Source organism: Phacochoerus africanus, chromosome X (genome assembly GCF_016906955.1).
Source record: "Phacochoerus africanus isolate WHEZ1 chromosome X, ROS_Pafr_v1, whole genome shotgun sequence".
In the NCBI taxonomy this organism is placed as follows: domain Eukaryota; kingdom Metazoa; phylum Chordata; class Mammalia; order Artiodactyla; family Suidae; genus Phacochoerus; species Phacochoerus africanus.
The window spans coordinates 28407651-28430053 of record NC_062560.1 but is presented as its reverse complement, the minus strand read 5'-3'; the positions used below and the strand labels follow the sequence as shown (position 1 = coordinate 28430053).

At 41.8% G+C, this 22403-nt stretch overlaps 1 protein-coding gene across 1 annotated transcript; it reads left to right on the top strand.

Moving 5' to 3' along the window:
* The first annotated feature begins 958 nt into the window (after window positions 1-958).
* On the top strand, window positions 959-6053 carry NR0B1 (nuclear receptor subfamily 0 group B member 1). Its single transcript, XM_047765392.1, has 2 exons — window positions 959-2150; window positions 5728-6053. Exons 1-2 carry the CDS (start codon window positions 977-979, stop codon window positions 5970-5972), a joined length of 1419 nt encoding a protein of 472 aa, XP_047621348.1. The 5' UTR covers window positions 959-976; the 3' UTR covers window positions 5973-6053.
* Window positions 6054-22403: the final 16350 nt, after the last annotated feature.

The following is a 22403-nucleotide window of genomic DNA, read 5'->3' as shown; positions in this document are numbered from 1 at the left end:
TGATGATGTGGGAATTCCCAGTGATCTTAGTGCCTGCAAGGAACTCAAGGAAAGAGGGCTGGGTGGCAAGCGAGGACTAAAGGATCCAGGCTTTCTGAAACCTGTTTCTCATGATTTGCCTAGGAAGAGTGGGAGAAGAAATATTAATTGCACGTCTACCCAATGTAATATCTCTAGAAGAATCCAAAGTTCTCACTGTAGCAACCTTTTAGCCCCTTGTTATGATTATATTCCCAAATATTAGCCATTTTATAAGCTGGATGCTGCCTCTAGCTCTCTAACACGACACCTACGACAGAATGAGTGCTCATAAATATTGCTTGAATTAAACAAAAAGCTTATGATAGCATCTTTAGACCAATGATGTTTCAAAATTTAAGACGCATACAAATCCTTTGGGTACTTCGTTAAAATGAGATTCAGAGTCAGAAGGTCTGGTTGGGGCCTGAGATTGCGCATTTGTATCAAGTTCCCATAGGATGCTGATACTGCTGGTCCACAATCTATATTTTTCAAGGTCTCTGAAAATGAGACCTTCCTATCCACATACAAAATAAAAGTCGTACAAAGTTTAATCACTTAATTAAAGTTTGCAAAATAGCATAGAAATAGATTTTTCCTCTTTTCGGTGCCACTATCCTCCCAGTAAAGGGAGCAAATTAGTGCCAGGGTTTAGTGAAGAGAGTTGGAACAGTGCCCCCAAATACCTTCTCCCTGCGCTCTGCCTTCTTCCTCTCATTGCACTCTTCCCTCCTCCAGGAACTCCCACGCCTCCGCTCCTCTTCCATTTTCAGCCTTTAAGAAGCATCTGCCCCTTTTGAACCGCCGAGGTCACAAGCGAACACGCCCGAGCGCCGCGCCCCTCTCCGCGCCTTTGCCCAGGCGGAGACGGCAGACGCGCGTGCGTGCGCGCTCAATATAAATAGATCGCAGGCGGCCGCTACTGGACAGAGCCGGGCTACCCGCACAGCGGGCCATGGCGGGCGAGGACCATCAGTGGCAGGGCAGCATCCTCTACAACATGCTCATGAGCGCAAAACAAACGCATGCGACTCGGGAGGCGCCCGAGGCACGGCTGGGGGGCTCATGCTGGGGCTGCTCCTGTGGCTCGGAGCCCCCGGTGGGCAGAGAGGGGCAGCCGGGTGGACCGGCAGTGGCGCTCCTGTACCGTTGCTGCTTTTGCGGTGAAGACCACCCGAGGCAGGGCAGCATCCTCTACAACATGCTCACGAGCGCAAAGCAAACGCAGGAAACTCCGGAGGCCCCCGAGGCACGGCTCGGGGGAGCATGCTGGGGCTGCTCATGTGGCTCCGAGCCCCGGGTGGGTAGAGAGGAACTGCCCGGTGGGCGGGCCACAGTGCTCCTGTACCGCTGCTGCTTTTGCGGTGAGGAGCACCCACGGCAGGGGAGCATCCTGTACAGCTTGCTCACCAGCGCAAAGCAAACGCACGTGGCTCCGGAAGCTCCGGAGGCGCGGCCGGGGGGCTCATGGTGGGACCGCTCCTACTGCGCACAGAGACTGGGAGCCAGAGAGGAGCTGCCTGGCGGGCGGCCGGTGACGCTCCCATACCGCTGCTGCTTTTGCGGTGAAGACCACCCACGGCAGAGTGGCATCCTCTGCAACATGCCTATGAGCGCAAAGCAAACGCACGTGGCTCCAGAGGCGCAGCCGGGGGCCCCCTGGTGGGACCCCTCGTGTGCCGCGCAGCGGCGGGTGGCCCTCAAGAGCCCACAGGTGGTTTGCGAGGCAGCCTCGGCGGGCCTGTTGAAGACGCTGCGCTTCGTCAAGTACTTGCCCTGCTTCCAGGTGCTGCCCTTGGACCAGCAGTTGCTGCTTGTGCGCAGCTGTTGGGCGCCGCTCCTCATGCTAGAGCTGGCCCAGGACCGCTTGAACTTTGAGACGGTGGAGACCTTGGAGCCCAGCCTGCTACAGATGATCCTCACCACCAGGCGGCAGGAAACAGAGGGAGATGAGCCGCCTTCGCCCCAGCCCCCAGTGCAGCCACACTTGGTACTGCCGTCGGAGGCCGAGCATCTGCCATCGGTCGCCGAGGTCCAAGCCATCAAGGGCTTCCTTGCCAAGTGCTGGAGCCTAGACATCAGTACCAAGGAGTATGCCTACCTCAAGGGGACCGTGCTCTTTAATCCGGGTAAGGGCGCCGGCCTTGGGCTCCGGTTTTTCTCTGCTCCTAAATGCATTGGGTAGTACCTCCCTGTGGAGCAGGCACGAGTTAGGGAAGTGGTGGGGCACACGTCAGGAGTCGAGACTAACTCAGCAGAGTTGTGCAGCTTGGGAAGTCATTCTCGTGGGTGCGGAGCTGCCAGCAGGCTGGGGGGGGGGGGGCGTTATTTGTTGAGGTTTGTACTTAATCTCTCTACACCTTACTGTTAAGACAGAGAAGTCTGCTTTCAAGGGACATGGCTATTCCTTCTGTTCTCATCTTTTAAATCCAATAGCAGAGCTTCAAAACAAAGTTCCTTCGCTGCAAATTCTGCCATATCTCTTTCTGAAACTCAGTTCTGAAATTTGCTAGAAACTTTTTTGTTGGAGGAAGTCTGTGAAGGCTGGCAAGAAAGGAAACGTGCTAAGGACCCATAGAGAGACCATGCCCTAGGGACATTGTCAGTCAGGAGGCAGGACTTGGTGGTTCCCGCCTCTGCCTCTGAATGGTCATTGTAATGGTCCTCGGCACCTGGACTATCATCACTCAAGTTTCTGTATCAGGCTAGCAGAGGGGTAGGAAGAAGACTTGTGAGGGATGCAAGCAAGAGCACTGTATTTCAGAGCTTGAAGTTACCCTAGAGACCTCCTAACCAATCCCCTCTGCCCTTCATCCTTCATCCCATGGGCAGGTGAGGTAGTCCAGTCCCAAGTGACCCTGCTCCAAAATAAGCACGGGTCTCCTGGGCCCAAGGGGATGTGGGCTGCACCACACTTTCAGGTTGTCTGTTGGCTGCTGGCCCCTCTGCCTCACACAGTACAACCAGATCACTGTAGAACATCTCCCTGGACAACCCAGCACCTTGTCTTGAGTATATCCTACTACTAGAGTCATCTTCCACCCGCAGCCTTCCAAAAGGCTCACAAACGGGCAGGAAGTTTCCAGGCGGCTTGAGTTGGGATAGTTTTTATCATGCTCCCTCCACATCCTTTTTTCCTAACACCGAGAGTCTTGGGGTATGTACTTGCCTCCTGCCTAGCCTTTTTGAAGGTGTAGAGAGCAATATCTAATGGGATAATAATTCATCCAGAACTCATGCTTCAGGAATTAGAGACCTCAGCTCATCCCAGTGATCATTATAGGTCGCTTTTTGCTTACATCATTGTTTTCCAAACTTGCTTCCTAGAAGTTCTGATTCAGTAGCTCTGGTCCAGGGTCTGCACATCGGCATGCATGATAAGTGCCTCAGGTGTTTCTTAAGATCATTTGGAAAATGCTGTCTTCTCGCTCCTTCAGCCTTGTTATTAGACATCTACCATGAGCTTTGTTCTGTTGGAATAAAAAAGGTAAGACAGTGGCTCAGCTTTCAGAAATTTACATTCCACTAGTTTCCCTCTTTTCCTCCGCCCTGCTTTGCATCCCTTATTCTTGCTCTGCTTTTCCAAATCCTTTCTCAGGTGAGTTTAATCTCGGATATACCTGCTTTGGGGAAAAAGTAATGCCTGCTAACTGTGTGGCTTTCTTTGCTGTTTATCATTTTGTACCCCCTGATCTTTAAACATTTCTGTCCCCCCTCCTATGGAGTCCATCTGTCTTTTCTCTTTCCTGAATTTACTTTGAAGGCAAATCTTTTGGGGGGGGGCACTTTCAGTGGATGATGGAGAAGGAGGAGTGTGTGGTATGAAAGCAGAGAAAAGTGGAGTTCACAAGGTGAAATTTTAATAAGCCGTGAATCTAGACCTGGTGGAGTCTTTCAATTTCTGGTAGTTTCACGCAAGCCTCTTCTTACCCTCATGAATGAAATCCCAGTACAATAAAATTGCATATCGAGTATGGATAATGAGCTGTAGGTAGTAAGAGATGTTAATGTGTGGACTTGGGTAATCAGAATTGGAATATGGATTAGAGATATTTTATTCTCACTGATCAGATTTGCTATTTGCCTATAATAGAAATGACTCACCTATTGCCATGACTTGTTTAAAGAACACTGGTTAGCTCTGTTATTCTGTGATGATCAGCATGGTGCTTTTAAAATACTTTTCTGTTGGATTTTGTAGAAAAAAGAAAGGAAAATGATTACAATCATGGGCATCATTTAAACAATGGTAAATTGGTAATTACTTAAATACAAGTTAGAGAATTTTACCATACTATGATTATCATGGAGGATCAAAAGACTTTTAAAAGCAGCCTCTCTTTACCACCTCTTGCATAAAACTTAGAGGCATTTAATCTTTCCTGCATTGTACTTCATTCCATTTTACTTGGGTATCACACTGTACTGCAAGAAGGTCATGCATTCTTTATTTGAAAAGTTACTTTTGTACCATGTTGCAATAGATGATGTTTTCATGCTTACTTTTTAACCCTTTAATGGATGTAGGACAATGCTTTCAGAGACTGTTTACTTTTTAAAGAGCCTTTTGGAATGCTCATTAAAATCACTTTTTTTTTTTTGGTCATTTTGGGGCCGCACTCATGGCATATCAAAGTTCCCAGGCTAGGGGTCGAATCAGAGCTACAGCTGCTGGTCTACACCACAGCCACAGCAATGCTGCATCCAAGCTGCGTCTTCGACCTACACCATAGCTCAGGGCAACGCCTAATCCTTAACCCACTGAGTGGGGCCAGGGATGGAACCTATGTCCTCATGTGTACTAGTTGGGTTCATTACTGCTGAGCCATGATGCAAACTCCTGAAGTCACTTTTTAAAAAACCTTCCCTGATTTTCTTTTCTGTGGAAAAGATCCTTTGTGCTGTATATTAGATTCCAGATATGTGATATCATATGGTATTTGTGTTTCTCTTTCTGACTTACTTCACTCAGGATGAGAGTCTTTGTTCCATCCATGTTGCTGCAGATGGCATTATTTTGTTCTTTTTTATGGCCGAGTGGTATTCCACTCATCTGTCATACATGTAAAAAATTGAAAGAACACTGTAAACCAGCTATAATGGAAAAAAATAAAAATCATTATATATATAAAAAATACCTTCTCTAATACAGAAATCATGGTACAGTGGGCTTAGCTGGTGCCATGAAGTTTACCAGCATGGGCTGTAATTAGTACAATGGTGGGAAATTCAAGGGAGGATGCTAACATAGTTGTCACCTGGCAATACCTCTTGCCATTATCCTAAGGCCTGTTTCCCACAGGTGAAAGATAAAGTGCACACTTCTTAAAATAATTTTAATTTCTTGAGATGTGCACAGACAGTGAACCGGAGCAACTATTGATTAAACTACATTCTAATGTCATACTGAATTAAGCGTGCATTTGTTGGCTCAGGGTCAGCAGTTTTTAAATGTGAGAATACAAACATAATGAATATTAAATAAGAATAATTACACGATGTTTCCTTCTTGGAAGCATTGCTTCTGAAACCTTAGAACTGGCTTGGTGCTTTATTCTTGCTGTAGAAAGAACTTTTACCAGGAAACTTGAGTGCTTTTTTAATTGAGGAAGAGGGAACAGAAATGGGTATATTTTAAAAGCTAGCCAAGGGCTCTGAATGAGCTGTGTCTAACAAAGTTTTTTTTTTTTTCTTTTCCTCCTCCAGACCTGCCAGGGCTTCAGTGCGTGAAGTACATCCAGGGACTTCAGTGGGGAACTCAGCAGATCCTTAGCGAACACATCAGGATGACACACAGGGGGTACCAGGCCAGATTTGCTGAGCTGAACAGTGCCCTTTTCCTGCTGAGATTCGTCAATGCCAATGTCCTTGCTGAACTGTTCTTCAGGCCCATCATTGGCACTGTCAGCATGGATGACATGATGCTGGAAATGCTCTGTGCAAAGTTATGAAGGCATGCGGGCCACCCAAGTACAGGAGCTGTGAGCAGAAGAGTGTAAAATAGTGTAAAATAAACTTTCTTATTATTTTTACATGCCTGGTATTTTTGTATTCGGTGAAAGAAAAACTTTAGTTATGGACAATTAGGAAAATCCTCTGTTCCATACTGTTTCAATGTGAAGGAAAATATTTGCCAACAGGTAACACATCTCTGTACATCTTTAAGGAAAGAGCAGGGGGCTACACTAATAGGCTATTTTCATAAGGTTAGCCACTCTTTCCACTGAACCTGCCAAAATCAAATTTACAGCATCAAGTTATAATGGTAAGGTGTTACCCACTAACTTGATTGTGAAAAGGCTCTTCAGGGTATAAGTGAGGCTTCAAAAATATTAAAAATCATATTTAATATGATGTCAACAACAGTGACTTCATAGGTTGATTTGGCTCTACATTGCCACTCACATCTGCTGTGTGGAAGACCGTCTTTGTGCAAAGTCAAGTGTAAATCTGTGCCTATAGAAGCACCTGAAAGTAAAGGAGATTTTTCAGTCTTAGTTTGGGATTTTTCTGTACAGAGTTAAGCAAGAAACTTATATTCTATAAGAAGGCACTATAGTTCCAGAAAAATCAACATCATTATAAACCCCCAATTATATCTCACTTTTTAGATACATTATATACAGAACTGTCACATTGAACGAGCATGGTTTGAAATATAAAATGACTTTATCGTTGGCTCCTGCTGCCCCTTTAAATGCAGTCAGTAGAACTAGTTCTTCCTTGTCCCCGGATAAAATTTAGGGCACTCAATGTTTATTCACTTATAGGTAACAAATTGCCCATAAATGATTAATACATCTAGTCCAGGCTAATAACCCATCACATGGAGCCTTGAACTTTCTTCAGTGCAAATCCCCTTGGCAGTCTGGGAAATCCTATGGGCATCTTCTCAGGAATCAATCTATTAGAATAATGCAGCAAATAAATAGGATTACAAAGAAAATTAACGATATCAAAATACAGTATTAAAATGTTAAATTCTTAAAATATTTTGAAAAGTAGTATACATGCCTCTTTATCAACACATTAAAAAAAACTGGTGAAAGGTCTAATATCTACCTTAATTTTAAGGCAGTGATTAATGTAATTGACATGTCAAAATAATTACATCTATAATGTGATAGGAAAATATCTGAGATTTCCATTAGTGACTTTGTTGGGGGGGGATCCCAGGATCACCACCCCACTCAGGGATTTGCTAGAAGGTCTCATGGGCCTCAGCCTATAGCTATGTTCCAGGCTAAGAGTTATTATAGAGATGTGGTCAGGATATGAAACCAGACTATAAAGGGAAAAGACACAGACAGAGTCTGGAGGAATCCATGTGCAGGGTTCCTTTTGCTCTCTCCTTCCCAGGAGGGGTTTCAAGCAAACTCTTCCTCAACAATAAAAATTCAGCAACACATGTGTGATATTTCTGCCCAGGGAAGCCCTTTGAGGCTCAGAGTTTAGGGTTACTATGGAGGATTGATCACATGGGTGCCCTTTACCTGGCTTGTGGCAAAATTCCAAACATACTGGAAGGAAGTAGGTGTTCAACACAAAACCCGTTGTTTGCACAAACAGTCTCATCCCAGTGAGCCACTTTTGATGTAGAGAAGGGCAGGAACTGTCCCCAGATCAAAGTTCCCAGATGTCAGCCAAGGGTCAACGTTGCAAGCAGGTCATTCTAAGGATAGCAGTCTCTTGCTATGCTAACTCATCTTCACAATCCACTCACTTGGCCCTTGGCCAATGAGTCTTTATAGAATTATGATAAGTAAAACCCCACACATAACAGTGAGGCCAACCTGCAGAAGTGATTTCAGTTGTGCCCTATACAGGTCCTGGGTTTCCTCCCTAACTTTCTATAGGAACTCTTTTGGTTTGTTTGTTTAACCTAGCTGGAGGCATCAATTCAGGCTAGCTCTGACCAATAAGATGAACCTGACCTGAAGCCTCCCAGGGCTGAGGCAGTGTCACAATGGTCAGGCCACACATCCAAGAAGTACAATCCCCAAAGGCACATGTGTTCCTGGAAACAAAGAGTTTATGATATTGGGGCACCCCATGTAGGATGAGCCTGGGCAGGCAGTACAGGGTCACCGGGCCCCCAGTGTGGCTTCCCACTCTGGTTCCTCCTGATCCAGGGCTCTCAGTCCGGTCCCAGTAATTCAGTTCCATCCTTGCTTTCAGAGGGATGACCTGTTGTGTTCTATTCCAGAGAGTTCTGTCAGGGACACTGGTTCATCACCTACTGGGTGTGAAGTGCATTTGGAGGTGTTATGCAGGGAGCTGGCTTGCCCCTGCCTCTCACAGTCATGGTCATAAACTTTCTGGGTTTGGTGGTCTATCTGAATCCAACATGCTCCCACAGCAGCTTGCGGAGGCAGCACAAAGAAACATTTTTCTTCAGAAGGGGCGGAAAGCTTCTAAAACAAGAAGTTCTGGAAAACAGCTCATTAATGAACACCTGTGCCCCTGTTCCTACCCAGGTGCCAAGGTTTTGAGTTTTTTTTCCCCCTCAATTGTTAAAAAATCTGTGTGCCACATTCACTAATCCTAACTTTACAATTCTTCCTAATCATTTCTTTTTTGCCCAGACCTTTTGTCTCCAAGAGAGACACAAGCATTTTCACAGAATAACATTTTTACAATTTAACCAAAAAGACATATCATATTTAGGAAATGGTCAGGGCCAAATTGAAACTGAGCCCCCCTAAAACCAAGTTCTTTTGCCAAGTTTAGGATGAATTTCTCTACACAAAACTTTATTCCCTTGCTTGTTGCCTCTGACCTCAATTCTGTGCTAACTGAACACTAATCAACCAGAGTTAGATAAGTAAAACTGCTATTGTTAGTAACATCATTAATGTACTAAAATTGCTATTATAGAGCTTATCATGAATGTACAAATTCAGGTTGTTTCTCCAGGGCAAGATGAGCTCACAGACCCCAGAGTCATGGGCTGCCTGGCCAGAGACTCATAAACCAGAACCATCCTGGCTCCAGAAACTATGATTCAGGAATGTCACAAGATGATGATTAAATCTTAATCTTTTTGTTCTTCCCCTTTAAAACATCCTTAATTCAAAGACCAAGTCAGAGTGGATGTGAGACTTGTCTCCCACTCCCTTGCTTGGCACCCTACAAATAAACTTTTACACCCACTGTCAGTCTGGCTTTCTGCACATGAGCTCTTGCCTGTAGCAAAAGTCTGATTTTTCAATATATAAAACAAATGGATTTACATAACCCCTCCTTCCCCCATGCCTCTCATCTTGATGTCTTTTTTTTTTCTTCTGTATTTTTAGGGCTGCACCTGTGGCATATGGAAGTTCCCAGGCTAAGGGTCAAATTGGAGCTGCAGCAGCTGACCTATGTCACAGCCACAGCAACGCTAGGATCTTAGCCGCATCTGCAACCTACACCACAGCTGACAGCAGTGCTGGATCCCTAACCCACTGAGCGAGGCCAGGGATAGAACCTGCTTTCTCATGGATACTCGTCTGGTTTGTTACCATTGAGCCACAACGGGAACTCCCTTATCTTGATATCTTGATCATTCATCAGGTGATCAGCCTAGAAAAGATCAACCCCTTTCTGAAGACTGCTACATTGAATGGTCCAAGGGCTGCCCTAAGGCGTGTGCAGCAGGAGAAAGGTGAAGGAAGTAGTCAGGCTGTCAGCCTGCTGCTGCAAACTGGAGCTAATCTGGGAAAGCAGAACACAGGTCAGCAGCAGGAAGACAAAGAGCAGGGATTTCAAAGTCTGATCTGTCAGGTGCGCGGAGGGCTCATATTCCTCATGAGCGCCCTCCCACACACAACTTATGGCTTTCAGTGGGAATCACAAGTTAGGAACACAACCAAGCTCTGTCCAGCAGCAGCTCTATTTCAAATGGTCCCATTGGAGAACAAGCCCTTACCCTTGGTCCAGCCAGCATCTGGATGTGCATCCAGCCAGTCTCAGAGCTAAGAACACAGAGAGGTGTCCTAAATGTTCAGCAGCTCCAGAGTTGGAGTCCCATTCACTAAGCCTGTGCCTGCTTTCAGCAGAGAGCATTTCAGTGCTAACAGTGAAACAGCCTAGAGCAGGCAGTATCAGGTTTTAGCTTGGAGTCAGGTCCAGGCAATTAAGATCTGAAAATTCAGTATAGCAAAAATGCCAGCGGCTTTTCCTCAGCAGCAGCCGAGCCCCTGTAGGGCTAGGTGCCTGTGACAAAGTGACAAGCAAGTCTTTCCCAAGCACTTTTCACCTTGTCAGTCTTAAGAGTCCAAATTGACCCAGGCGAAAATACACACATCGGAGAGGAAAATCATGAGCACCTAAGGGTCAGAAATCTGATTTTGCAAGAGCTCATTAGCAAAATAAAAACTGCTGTGTCAAAGTCCACATATGTATTTTCATCTGGAAATTGGTTATGTTTTTCCCACGGACTCCAATAGGCAAAATCATAGCCAAAAAACCATCAGTTACAGAGATTGTTTGCAACACAGAGAGTTTTACATTCCAATCTGGCCACCTGTGGCAGAAAGCAAGAGCACTGTGTCCCATTAACAATTTTTTCCCCCAGGAGTTCCTGTTGTGGCACAGCGGAAACGAATCCGACTAGGAACCATGAGGTTTCAGGTTCGATCTCTGGCCTCGCTCAGTGGGTTAAGGATTCGGCGTTGCTGTAAGCTGTGGTGTAGGTCACAAACGTGGCTCAGATCCCTCATTGCTGTGTCTGTGGTGTAGGCCAGCAGCTGTAGCTCCAATTAGACCCCTAGCCTGGGAACCTCCATATGCCTCGGGTGTGGCCCAAAGAAAAGGGAAAAAAAAAAAGATTTTTTTCCTTGCTGCTTTCCCTGGTTGCCATAACCCTTCTAGCTTTATGAAGTTAACACCATGGAACGTTTTACAACAGTTTTTATCCTACATCCAGATGCAATAACCACAAAACGCAAAGCTGTGACTTCAGATTACTTTTCTTTCTATTTCAAGTTTACTCAAAGCCCTAGAAGCTAATTCACCATTTACACCATTCACATCCCAGCTGCCAGGAGAATGGAGCTGGAGGGCAAGGGGAGGGGGAGCTGCAGAAGTGGCTTGGCTCAAGAAAGGGCTAGAGTGGTTTTTTCTTTCTTTTTACCTCTGGTTTATCTAAAGACTTGCTCCAGCCCTGGCAACACATTTAGCCTTTCCCCTGCTCCCACTTAGAGGAGGGAGCAACTACAAACTCACTTCTATGTTTGGGTCCTTTCTCACCCTGAGCAAAGGAGGGACAGAGAAAAATAAGTCATCACCTGGGCTGCGGCTATTTTTTTCCTCACTTTAGCCTGCATGACCAAAAGCAGCCAGGGGGATGCAGTGAGTCAACTCTAGGGATGGATCTATCATGCTGACATTTTGTAGGAAACTTCTACTTCTGATCACAAACAGCCACTCAGCCGATGCTTCATATTATGGGCACCTCCACAGCCATTCACCCACCGGGGTTTCAGCATTCCCAGCCCCTCTCTCTTTCTTTACCCCGAAATAACACTGTAGCTAAGTTTCAGTGGGCTGGAGTCATTCTAGTAAATTCCACCATTGTGTTGGAAGTCTCCAAAACCATCCCACATTCAAATATCTGCTAGATGGACTCACAGCATTTGCATGTAGTTGTAATCAGAGCTGAGATGATGCAGTGAAAACAGTTGGATCAGAAGGGGGAAAAAGACACAGATGGAGTCGGGTGGAATCCATAAGGCTTCATTATAATCTCTCTCTCTCCCCCATGAGGAAACATTCAGGGAGCACTCTTTCCCCTTCATGCCCGCCCCACCCCATCCATCTCCAATAAGAATTAGCAACATGTACAACACTTCTTCCCAGAGAAACCCATTCGAGACTCAGTGCCAGAGTTTTTAGTAGGGGCTGGTCACATAAGCACCCTCTACCTAGCTTGTACCAAAATTCCAGACTGCAGCAGGAAAGCAGGTACTCAGCATAAGCCACTTTGTTTGCACAAACAACCTAGGTGCAGTGAACCCTTATCTCTTAGGGAAGGGTAGGAACACTCCTGATATCATACTTCCCAATTTAGCCAAGGGTCAGGCTTGAAAGCAGGCCTTTCTAAGGATAGCACTCTTAAGCTTGCTATGTTAACACTTTGCTGGATAGACACGGCTAATACTACTGTGTTGTTTCACTTCTGTGTTGTGTACATTCATAATTCAAGGAAAGACTAAAATTCAGTTAGATTTTAATGAAAATAACTATGTAACTATTTTTTCCCATTCAAATTTGCTGCACCTCTGATTACTACCCACTGGCTCCTCCAACAGAGGGGAAGTTCGTTGACTACTGATTCAAAACCACCTAAAGTTAATAGCTCATTTTTCCCAGGCTGGGACTTTTCCAACTTAAATGCCTACACTGGGAAAGCAGAGGCTTCCACCAGCCCCCCACTTTGTAGTTATGGTCCTGCTTCCCTATCTTGCTGCATTTGCAGGTGTCCACAGGGTTGGACCACATGAAGGAGGAAGAGGTAAAGTGAGAAGAGATCCCACCTGGCTGATGCCCATCTGCGTGATTTTTTTTCCTGGCCATGGCAAATGTTTAGAGTTAACGCCTCTTCCATGGGGAACTTGCAGAGATTATTTGGAGAACTTCCTCCACATTTCTCTCATCCCTCATCTCTTGGTATCTCTCTCCTGCATGTATGTGTGTGTATATATACATATATATATATCCCTTCTAGTCTTGCCTTTCCTTGCTCAATTCCCAGACCTTACTCTTTCTCTTCAGCTCTTTCTACTAAGTCTTTTCATCCCACCAAGCAACTCTTTGGGGCAGGATGTAAAATAAACCTATGGCAGCATGTGTGTTAACTCATGCTCTGGAGTTCTTGAGAGCTCTCTCTTGCTCTTTGTGGGAAACACATAGCTTTTGCTTTGGCAGACTTTGAGAGTCAGCCTGCCCAACCCAGCCACCTGTTCTATACTCTGCTATCCAGTGTTCTGCCTAGCCTGTCTGTTGCCTTTTAGATTTCCAGGTGAGAGTCAGACATGAATCCATAATGCAGTGGACAGACATGAGCCTTCCAAGTTGTCTCCTTCAAGTCCTTTTGTTGACTTGAGTTGAAAGGGGAAGTACCTGTCACTCTACATTTGCTTTGCTCTCAGCACATAAATGGTACTCCCAAATATTTCTTTCTCTTTTCCAAATTCCATACTTTTGTGATATGTATGAGGGATTAAGAATCAGGTAAAATTTACAGTTCTTGCATGGTGATTTTAAACGTCATTCAGCATCTTGTTTTCTTTGTGACTTAGCAGAAACTTGAGACAGAATCGTATTTTAATATCCAATTACTAGTGTGCATTCATTAACATTCTTCTCTAAACAGGTGAACTGTAAGTCTAGAGAGGGTCTTTTTTGGTACACATGATTATTTCAATCTTTGTTTCAGTTGTATTAAATTTGACCCTCACCTTCTTTTTTCATTTTCCTGTTTAAAAATTCTTTTTCTTATAAAGTAATAAGGGCAAAGTGCAAAAAAAAAAAAAACTATTTAAATACTCCACACACACTGTGATGGGCACATTAAGATGGCAAAACCTTAGAAACGAAAGTGTTGACTGGCAAGGCAGCACTGTCATGAGAAAGCTCCAAATGTTCTCTCATCAGGTGATGGATGAAAGTCCACATTCAGCACAGGAAAGGTGGTTCTATGGTTGAAGTTTATACTTCACAAAGGTACTGATACTATCTGTAAAGATTAGTTGGGATATTATAATACTCTTCTTTTAAATTGTAATACCAGCTATAATGGAAAAAATAAAAATCATTAAAAAAATAAATTGCTAATACCAACAGAGAAGTTCACATTTAAGTCAGAATTACTGAATTAGATTTCCTTCCTTCCTTCTTTCCTTTCTTCATTCCTTCCTTCCTTTTGATTAATAATACTAGTCATTAAGAAGAAGTGCAGTTTGTCTGAATAAATGGCAGTTTGTCTCTGCTGAAGGACAAAAGACCTCTTGGATTAATCTTTTTAGAGAATTTTGATCTGGATATAAGGGGTTGGTAGAATGACTGAGATGGGGAGCAGGTGAGGAGGCCTGACTAAAGGTACAAGAAGGTCTTTGGATAGAAGCCGTAAGAACCTGAGTACCAGCTTAGAAATTCTGAGTTTTTGTAGTGACCTCACTCTTCCATTGCCCTCTTTTTCTGTCATTGGTTGATGGTCTCCCCTGTAGCACTGTGATTTCTTTTCATTTTGACTTACTTTCATCTTGCAGTTAGGTAAGGTATGATGAAATGAAGTATAATGAACTATGGCCACTAAAGTGAAGGTGATTGAGATACTGCTCTAAAGAGCAATATATCAATAAATATACAAATTCTTTAGAATTGTAAATTTAGGCATTGTCATATAAGTTACTAAGTTATATGTATTAATTGAAGCTACCATTTAGTATTTTAAAGTAACAATAGCTGAGAGTTGGCCAGAGTTGTTCATTTCTTTTTACAGAAGTCTGTACTTTTGTAAAAAGATCAATAGTGATCAATAGTGCTGAATTCAACTTTTTTCTACTCTTGTCATGGGCTTCTATAAAAGTAATTGGTGAAATCTAACCCTGAACCTAACGGTTTAGGTCAGAAAAATCACATCAAACCATGTGCCAAATTTTAGAGAAAACCAAAAGTTCTGGCAGATATTTTAAGAGTATTTTAAGTGATTAGAGAAAGAGGCAAAGTGGTCTACAGAAAACAAAAATGTTTAAAAATAAGTAGGACAGATATAGGAAGGTAGCCAATAGCAGAGGATGGGGTACAAAATAAGCAGGAAAGGGGGTAAATAAATTCATAATATAAAATGTCAGATTTACCCCAAATAGTCTATATTATTATAATGTTTTACTCCTAATACATGTATACCAAAAAACCATAGGTATTTCAAGTAAAAGAGCTAATGTTTACTGTACCAAGCTCTATTTTGAGCGCTTTTCAAGAAGTCTATCTTTCCATATCCTTACCTCTATTAGTTAAATCCGTACTATCTTCCCAGATGAGTTAAGTGAAGGCTCAGTGATTGGGCATCTTTCTCAGGCCCTCATCACTAGCATAAGGCATCTGAGTTACTACCACCATACCACTGTCTCCAACTGAGCTACAGAAGCTAAACAGAAGTATATTTGTGACACTTTATAGAATACATCTAATACACCTTATTTTAGAACCCAGGACCTGAAACTACCTTCGGTTTTTGGCTGTGGGTAAATCTGATGGTTCCTATGTTGCCATTGTATGGTTACAATGGACACATTTTCCAAACCAGAAATTGAGACCCAAGGTATGACAAATAGAGTTGCAGATTTTGCAGGTTTGTAGACATGTTTATATGAAAAATCTTATGATGATATAAAATTTAAAGTACATTTAATTATATGTTTAACAAGTCACCTTAACTGAAAATAAAAATAAAGTCACATGAAGTATGGTCCACTTGGAAAATACCAAACATATGGTTTTGTAAAGCATACTTCTCTCCTTTATAGCCACATCTTTTTGGACCAGTCTTTATCCTTACTAATTTAGTCCCAATCCTTGTTTAGCTAAGCACTTTGAAGCTATTTCATGCTTCAGTGAAGAAAGGTAATTAATGTTAGGATTTTGACATTTAAAAACACACTAGAAGTTTTAATAACATTGATATAATTACAATGCTTTAAGTGGTTCTCTCTTTCTTACGTCCACAATGTAACTGTAATAGAGTCTGATGCTACTATTATCACTGCTTTTTAAACTATAAACAAGGAAATTTCCAATGTGGAAAATGAATCCTAATTTAAATTAGGCATAAAATGTAGAATATTAAAATACAAGAAACCTTGCTTCCTTTGCTCCCTTTCTTTCCAATACGAAATAAAAATGATTACTTTTAATTAGCCCTGACCCACTCATGCATATATCTGGTTATATACTAGAAGTTATTTATTTGGGTACCTTACAGGGAACAACATTTAAGATGTGGATGAATGATAAATCCTTCTAATCACTTAAATGACTGACTGAATTGGTGGTTCCATAACTAGAGAATGGTATTTCTCTCACTGTCTGTACAAAAAGAACAGGACAGAAAAGAAAAAATAATTCACTGATTTGCAGACAGTTTCGCTATTTAGTCTTATAATTTTTTCCTGGAAAAAAAACTTTTTTTAGTTTTATAATTATTATCATAGTATTATGGAGTCTATATGCAGACTGCAGATATTTATATTTATGTGAATTGGATTATTTTTAGGAGGTAAGGGATAGTCTCTTTGCTTCACCATAGTTCATACTACTACTTATTTTCATATATATTCCATTTTACTCATGTGGGTTATCTTCTGGGCTTCTAGGATTGTTGAGAATTATTACTCTTGATTGAGAGGATGAAAGACAACATATACATGATATATTGACCATTATATTAAAAATAGAGTTCCTGTTGTGGTGCAGCAGAAATGAATCTGACTAGTAACCATGAAGTTGTGGGCTCAACCCTGGCCTCACTCGGTGGGTTAAGGATCCGGCATTGCTGTGAACCATGGTGTAGGTTGCAGACATGGTTTTGGGTCCTGCGTTGCTGTGGTTGTGGCATAGGCTGGCAGCTGTAGCTCCGATTCGACTCCTAGCCTGGGAACCTCCATTTGCCACGAGTGCAGCCCTAAAAAACAAAACAAAACAAAAACAAAAACAAAACAAACCTTGGACATCTAAATTAGACTGTGCCACTTAGTCACTTCTTGACACTTAACTCTAAATTCTTTGTCTTGGTTTGTGCTATCACAGGCACATCCTATAAACATTTCCCTTTTGCCAGTGGCACAATGTTGATTTCAACAAAAGAAAAACCTTAAGGGACATTGTCAGGCACTAGCAGTAGGAAGACACTTTGCTCCCAGATCTGGTCTTCCTTTCTTATTCTTTAGCGTAGGAACCTAGTAGCTCTCATGGATCAGCTCCAGTCAGCTTCACTCTCAGGTGACATTCTCCCAACTCAATGGCCCACCAGCTGTGATCTGTGCCCTCTGGCAAGTTTCTTTGACCATGGAGGATGCTTGTTCCTGTCTTCTTCCAAGATGTCTGAACTGTGGTCTAGGGAGGGCCCCCTGCTAAGTTTCTTTTCTTACATTGTCAACTTTCCTAACCCTAGACATTGTAATTGCTTATTTTAGGACTCACCATCCCTAGAGGCTTTACTGTTTTATTTTACTCCCTTTAGTGTTTAACTCCCTTTTATTTGTTATTAATTTTTTATGTTAATCTTTTCTATTCAAATTACTGGCACTGTTTCTGTTTCCTCACTAGACCCCAAAGTATATAATGAACAACCAAGGTCTAGAGAATTTCATTCTAGATAAGATGCACCAAAAATTCTTATAGTCAGGTTAACAGTGTTCTAGGATTTATAAATTGAGGCATAATCTGTTATATGCCAAGTTTCAATTCTGTGTGCATAATTGGGGTCTATTTCTTCATGTTATTTGATATCAATTAACTCTAATGAATACTAAAAGGCTGACTTTCTCATGAGGAGAAAGCTGAAAACCAGGACCATGAATTTGCAGCCTAAGATATCTGAAGTTATGCTGAGTAATGATTTGAAGAAAAGTCAGTCTCCAAGGATGCACACAAGGTACAAAGAAAACCATGTAGGTGGGGCCTTTCCCTCAGTCATTATTTAATGCACATGCCAACAAAAGGCCAGGAAGTTACAACCGGGTAGATTGGGTGTCCTTTGTTCTCAAAACATTTTTTTCTTTTGGTATATAGGTAAGGATTTGCAGATCAATAAGCATTTTGATTTCAGCCTGCAATTACATTCTTTTTGCTTGAGTTCCTCTGAGTTATGCACAAGGCTTCCTGTTCTGATGCAGCTTTCTATTTGTTTTTCTGCTCTGATTTCAATGTATGCTGATGGCAAGTTAAATTATGAAAAACCTAGTCTTTAATTCCATCAAGATGTGGATGTTGAAGAAAGGTAAAGATACAAATTAGATGGTACTAGGAAACTTGAGCCTCACTCTACAGGAGAATACGCCTATAATTTTTTGGGGGGGAGTGGGGTCCTGAATAAAAGTTGAATGTATGACAAAAGGATGCATGTAAGGCAGTCCTGTAAACTTATCTGCTGACAGTTTGTATGAAGATTTGACAAGAAAATTTCATTAATAGGACCAACAATATAAACAAAATTTAATAAGTGGTAAGACTGCTTTCCATATTAAGATAGCAACTTATACAAGGAATTTCCCCCCTCAGAATGGTAGGGGTTGTGTGAATTCAGGCAAGGACTTTAAGCAAGTGACTTCAGAGTTCAATTCAATCCAAATAATACATATTGAGCCTCTATAATGTAAAACCTACTGTACCCTCAAGAAGCTTAATATTTGATGGGTGGACAGACAGTTCATCCTGAAGTATTCCATTTATTGATGCTTTACACCTAAACAATAATCCACAACCACTGTATTTTGACTGTGATTGGGCTAGAAACAAGCCATTTTCATTTCTACTTTCCTTATTCTTCTCTCTGCAGTGCACCTTGAATTTTTATCAATGATTTTACTCCAGCCAAGGGCAAAGTAGAACAGGAAGTTGAAAAATTCTGAGAAAGTATATAAAAAGTTTGACTATTTGTTTGAAAATATTTATTTTCCCATACCCATTTTTTGTTTCACCAGTAAATGTCCTTTGATAACAGTGAACTGGCAAATCTGTGAAAGACGCAAACCTTACTGTTAGACAATTTAGACTGAATAATTCTGACCAGGCTGTGTTGATGGCATTTTTACCATCATCAGCTCCTTCTTAATACAGGACATTTATTTACTTAACAAACACTTACTTGGCATGTATATGCCAGACATCAATATTCCCAAGGCTAGATTATTTGCCCAAACCTGGGGAGGCAAAATCTTGTAAGAGGCAAAATCCTATGAGAGGCTATTCGTTGGTTAATACCTCTTTCCTTCAAAATACAAATGTGCCAAAGGTTAATACTGCCCCCACCGTATTCCAGAGGTATTCATTTCATTTAACAAAATAAAATATACATTAGAGGAAGCAGTTTTTAGAGATTTTAAGGATGGTAAAGCTTTAAAGTCTCTTCTCTTGACCCTGAAAATGCACAAGTCACCAATTCAGATCATCAGAAAAAAAGTCTACCTCATCTTTGGGATATCAAAACCCACTTATAAAAAACAAGTCAGGAGTCTCATGTTCTATCTACTGAGCTATCCAGGCAACTATCCATGGACAGATGAATGGATAAAGATATACATACAATGGAATACTATTCAGCCTTTAAAAAGAAGGAAATCCTGCCACTTGTGACAATGTTGATAAGACATTTTGCGAAGTGAAATAAACCAGTCACAGAAGGACAAACATTGCAGAATTCCACTTAGATGAGGAATCTAATATAGTCATACTCATAGGAGCAGAGAGTAGCACAGGGGCTGCCAGGGGCCGGGGGAAGAGGTAATAGGGAGTTGTTCAGTTGGTATAAAGGTTCAGGAATGCAAGATGAATTAGTTCTAGAAATTGCTGTACAGCATCATGCCTATAGTCAATAATACTGTGTTGTGTACTTAAACATATACTGATGATAGATTTCATGTTAAATGCTCTACCCACAAAAACAAAACAAAAACAAACAAAATCCCAAAGAGACACAAGGAAACTATTGAAAGTGATGGATAGGTCTACTAATACCTTGGTTTGGTGATGGTTTCACAGTTATACATGTATCTCAAAACTCATCAAATTGGATATGTTTAATATGTGCATTTTTTTGCATATTAAAAAACCAAAACCAAGTCAAAACACAGATCAACAAACATTTCTAACCACATGCCATTTGTTGTAGTTGAGTTCATTTACACATTTTAAAGGTCTAACACTTTTCTAAAGAATGCTTCTGCTTTTTGAGTCTTTTCTCATGTTGCCTCCATCTTCCCAAAATTCCATCTGATAATTAAAATTCTGTCTACTTTTCAAGGCCATTTCAAATAATTCTTTCTCCAGGAAACCATTTTATCTATCAAACCAAGATAAGTTCTCTTCCACAATACTTCCCGCCTTTTGTTTTTTAAAGTTTTATAATATGCAAGATTGCAATAAGAGTCAACTACTACTTTTCTCTGATTCTTTTCTTTAGTTTTCTCTAATGTATTAGGAAGACATCATATTTTTTAATTAACAAGAGAGGGTGGGAAAGTGACTCAGATTATACTTCCTAAAAGATGCATATCATTTCTCTACTAAATTACTCAAATAATGAGGTCAAAATGAACTTTATCACTGGAAAAGCACAAAAGGAAAGTGGAAAAACCTCAGAGATTTACACGCTCAATTGCACCCAGCCTCCATGCCACATGTGGAGCACCAGTTTCAGGAATCCTTCCCTACTTAGAATGTGGAGAAGTTTGATGAGGCTGCAGAGTAAGGAATCCCCCTTCCTCACAGTAGAAATCTTTTTTGTATAGTGGCAGTCACCAGGCACCCCCCACAGACATCTCTTCCCAAAACTTTTCAGAGCCCTGAGAGCAGGTGGCAGCTGAAAGCAGACAAGGTAGGGAATCTTTCCTTCCCATGGACCAGGACAACAGCCTTGCTGGCTCCAGTGCCACAATCTACCCAGTGCGGAGAGGTTCTCCAATGTTGCTCTTCAAGGCCAAGAAGATACCTTGGCAACATGGGGTGGTTCCCCTCCCCCTGCCCAGCTCCCCATTGAACCTCATGTGCTTGAGAGAGGCTCTCCCCCTCTCTCAGTAGAAAGGAACATCTACTTTCCTTCATTTTCTTTTCTCCAATTGTGGGGATTTATATCAAGTAAGAGTTCAACTAACTAATGAAGAACAGAAGGAAACGTTTAGCCCATTATAACGCTGATGCAGGAGAGAGGAGGAATCAACATTTAATAAAATTTCTTACACACAAAAATATATATCGTTGGAACAGAAAAAAACTGTTATGGTTTTCCACGCCAGCATCAAGTTTCTCTCCCTTAAAGCATGCAACCGTTTTCTGAGGAATTACTTCTTCCTTATTGTATACAGTTTGGTGGGCTATGAACAATGACTCTTGTCTTCCTGCAACTAAGGGGTAGACATGTGATCCAATCCAAACTAGCCTAAATCTTGCACAGAGAAATAAAGACCAACAGTAATTGCATTCCTCCCTGGTGTGGGGGATGGGGGGTGGGGGGATGGTCTGATTGTCCCAACTGTCGATTCCTGCTTGATAGCTTTAAGGACAGCCTTGGTTCTGGCTCCTTTCAAAACCTAGCCCCTGATCGTTTTCCACATAAACTCTATTTTAACGTTAGCAAAACGGGATTATTTTTGGCACTTAAAACCAAAGACACTTCATTATATAATGGCGTAACTCAGAAAAATAAGCCTGAGAATGCCAACTGATATCTCAAGTATATTAAGCCCTTATTACCAGGTCTGTGGTTTTGCTTGACAATGTAACAAGATTAAGCACCAAATATATCAACATTAAGTACATAAGGGAATCTGCTTGTTTTTGTACGCCTCACAGAAAAAAAAAATCTGCAGCATTTGAAAATATTTTGTTCACTTCAAAGAGATCTGACAAACAGTGCTTTGGAATGGTTCTAAACCTCAGGCATAAACAAACTAAATGATGAAAACATGAATTCCTCCTCTCCCCTTTTAGATAAGATTGCTTACAGTAATAATCACTAGTGTAGCTAGGGATAGAGTCAACCATACACTGTCTGAATGGAAGGCCAGAACAATTTGTTCCATATAAAATTTATGCCATTAGCTGAAAAGTATGTACTACTGTGAAAAAATAATTTCCTTTAAAACATTTATAGGTGAGAAAAATATACAAGCTAACAATTTTGGAACAGATTCACTTATTAATGTACTTTATCATGTAGAAGTTTGAATGCCAGTGTGCTTTCCTATACATGAGCCAAGTGCTTTATGACTGAAGTTTCTTTGCTGGTTCAAGTAGGTAAGAGCCTACATGAGCAAAATAAATTAGAAAATAACAAAAACCATTTTGAGAATATGATAACATTGCAACATAAGCCCAAACAATGAAAATCAACTATAATAAATGTTACTCTTAAAGATTCCTGAGAGGGAGTTCCCTGGTGGCCTGGTGGTTAGGATTCAGCACTTTCACTGTTGTGGCCCAGGTTCATTCCCTGGTCTAGGGGAGAAAAAGAGATTTCTGAGGGAAGATACCACCTCTTTGGAGATCATCATGCTATTGCCTGTCACTACCGTGAGCCCAACACTAGTGTCCTGCAGTAATGGAATAGATTGCTCTTTCTTACATGAGGACCAGATTCAGATTACACAGCTTCCCCAGGCTTCAGGTTCATGTTTGCAAAA

Coding starts and splice junctions, on each gene's coding strand:
- NR0B1 (XM_047765392.1), top strand. CDS start 977: ATGGCGGGCGAGGACCATCAGTGGCAGGGCAGCATCCTCTACAACATG. Junction 2,151..5,727: donor GACCGTGCTCTTTAATCCGG/GTAAGGGCGCCG, acceptor TTCCTCCTCCAG/ACCTGCCAGGGCTTCAGTGC.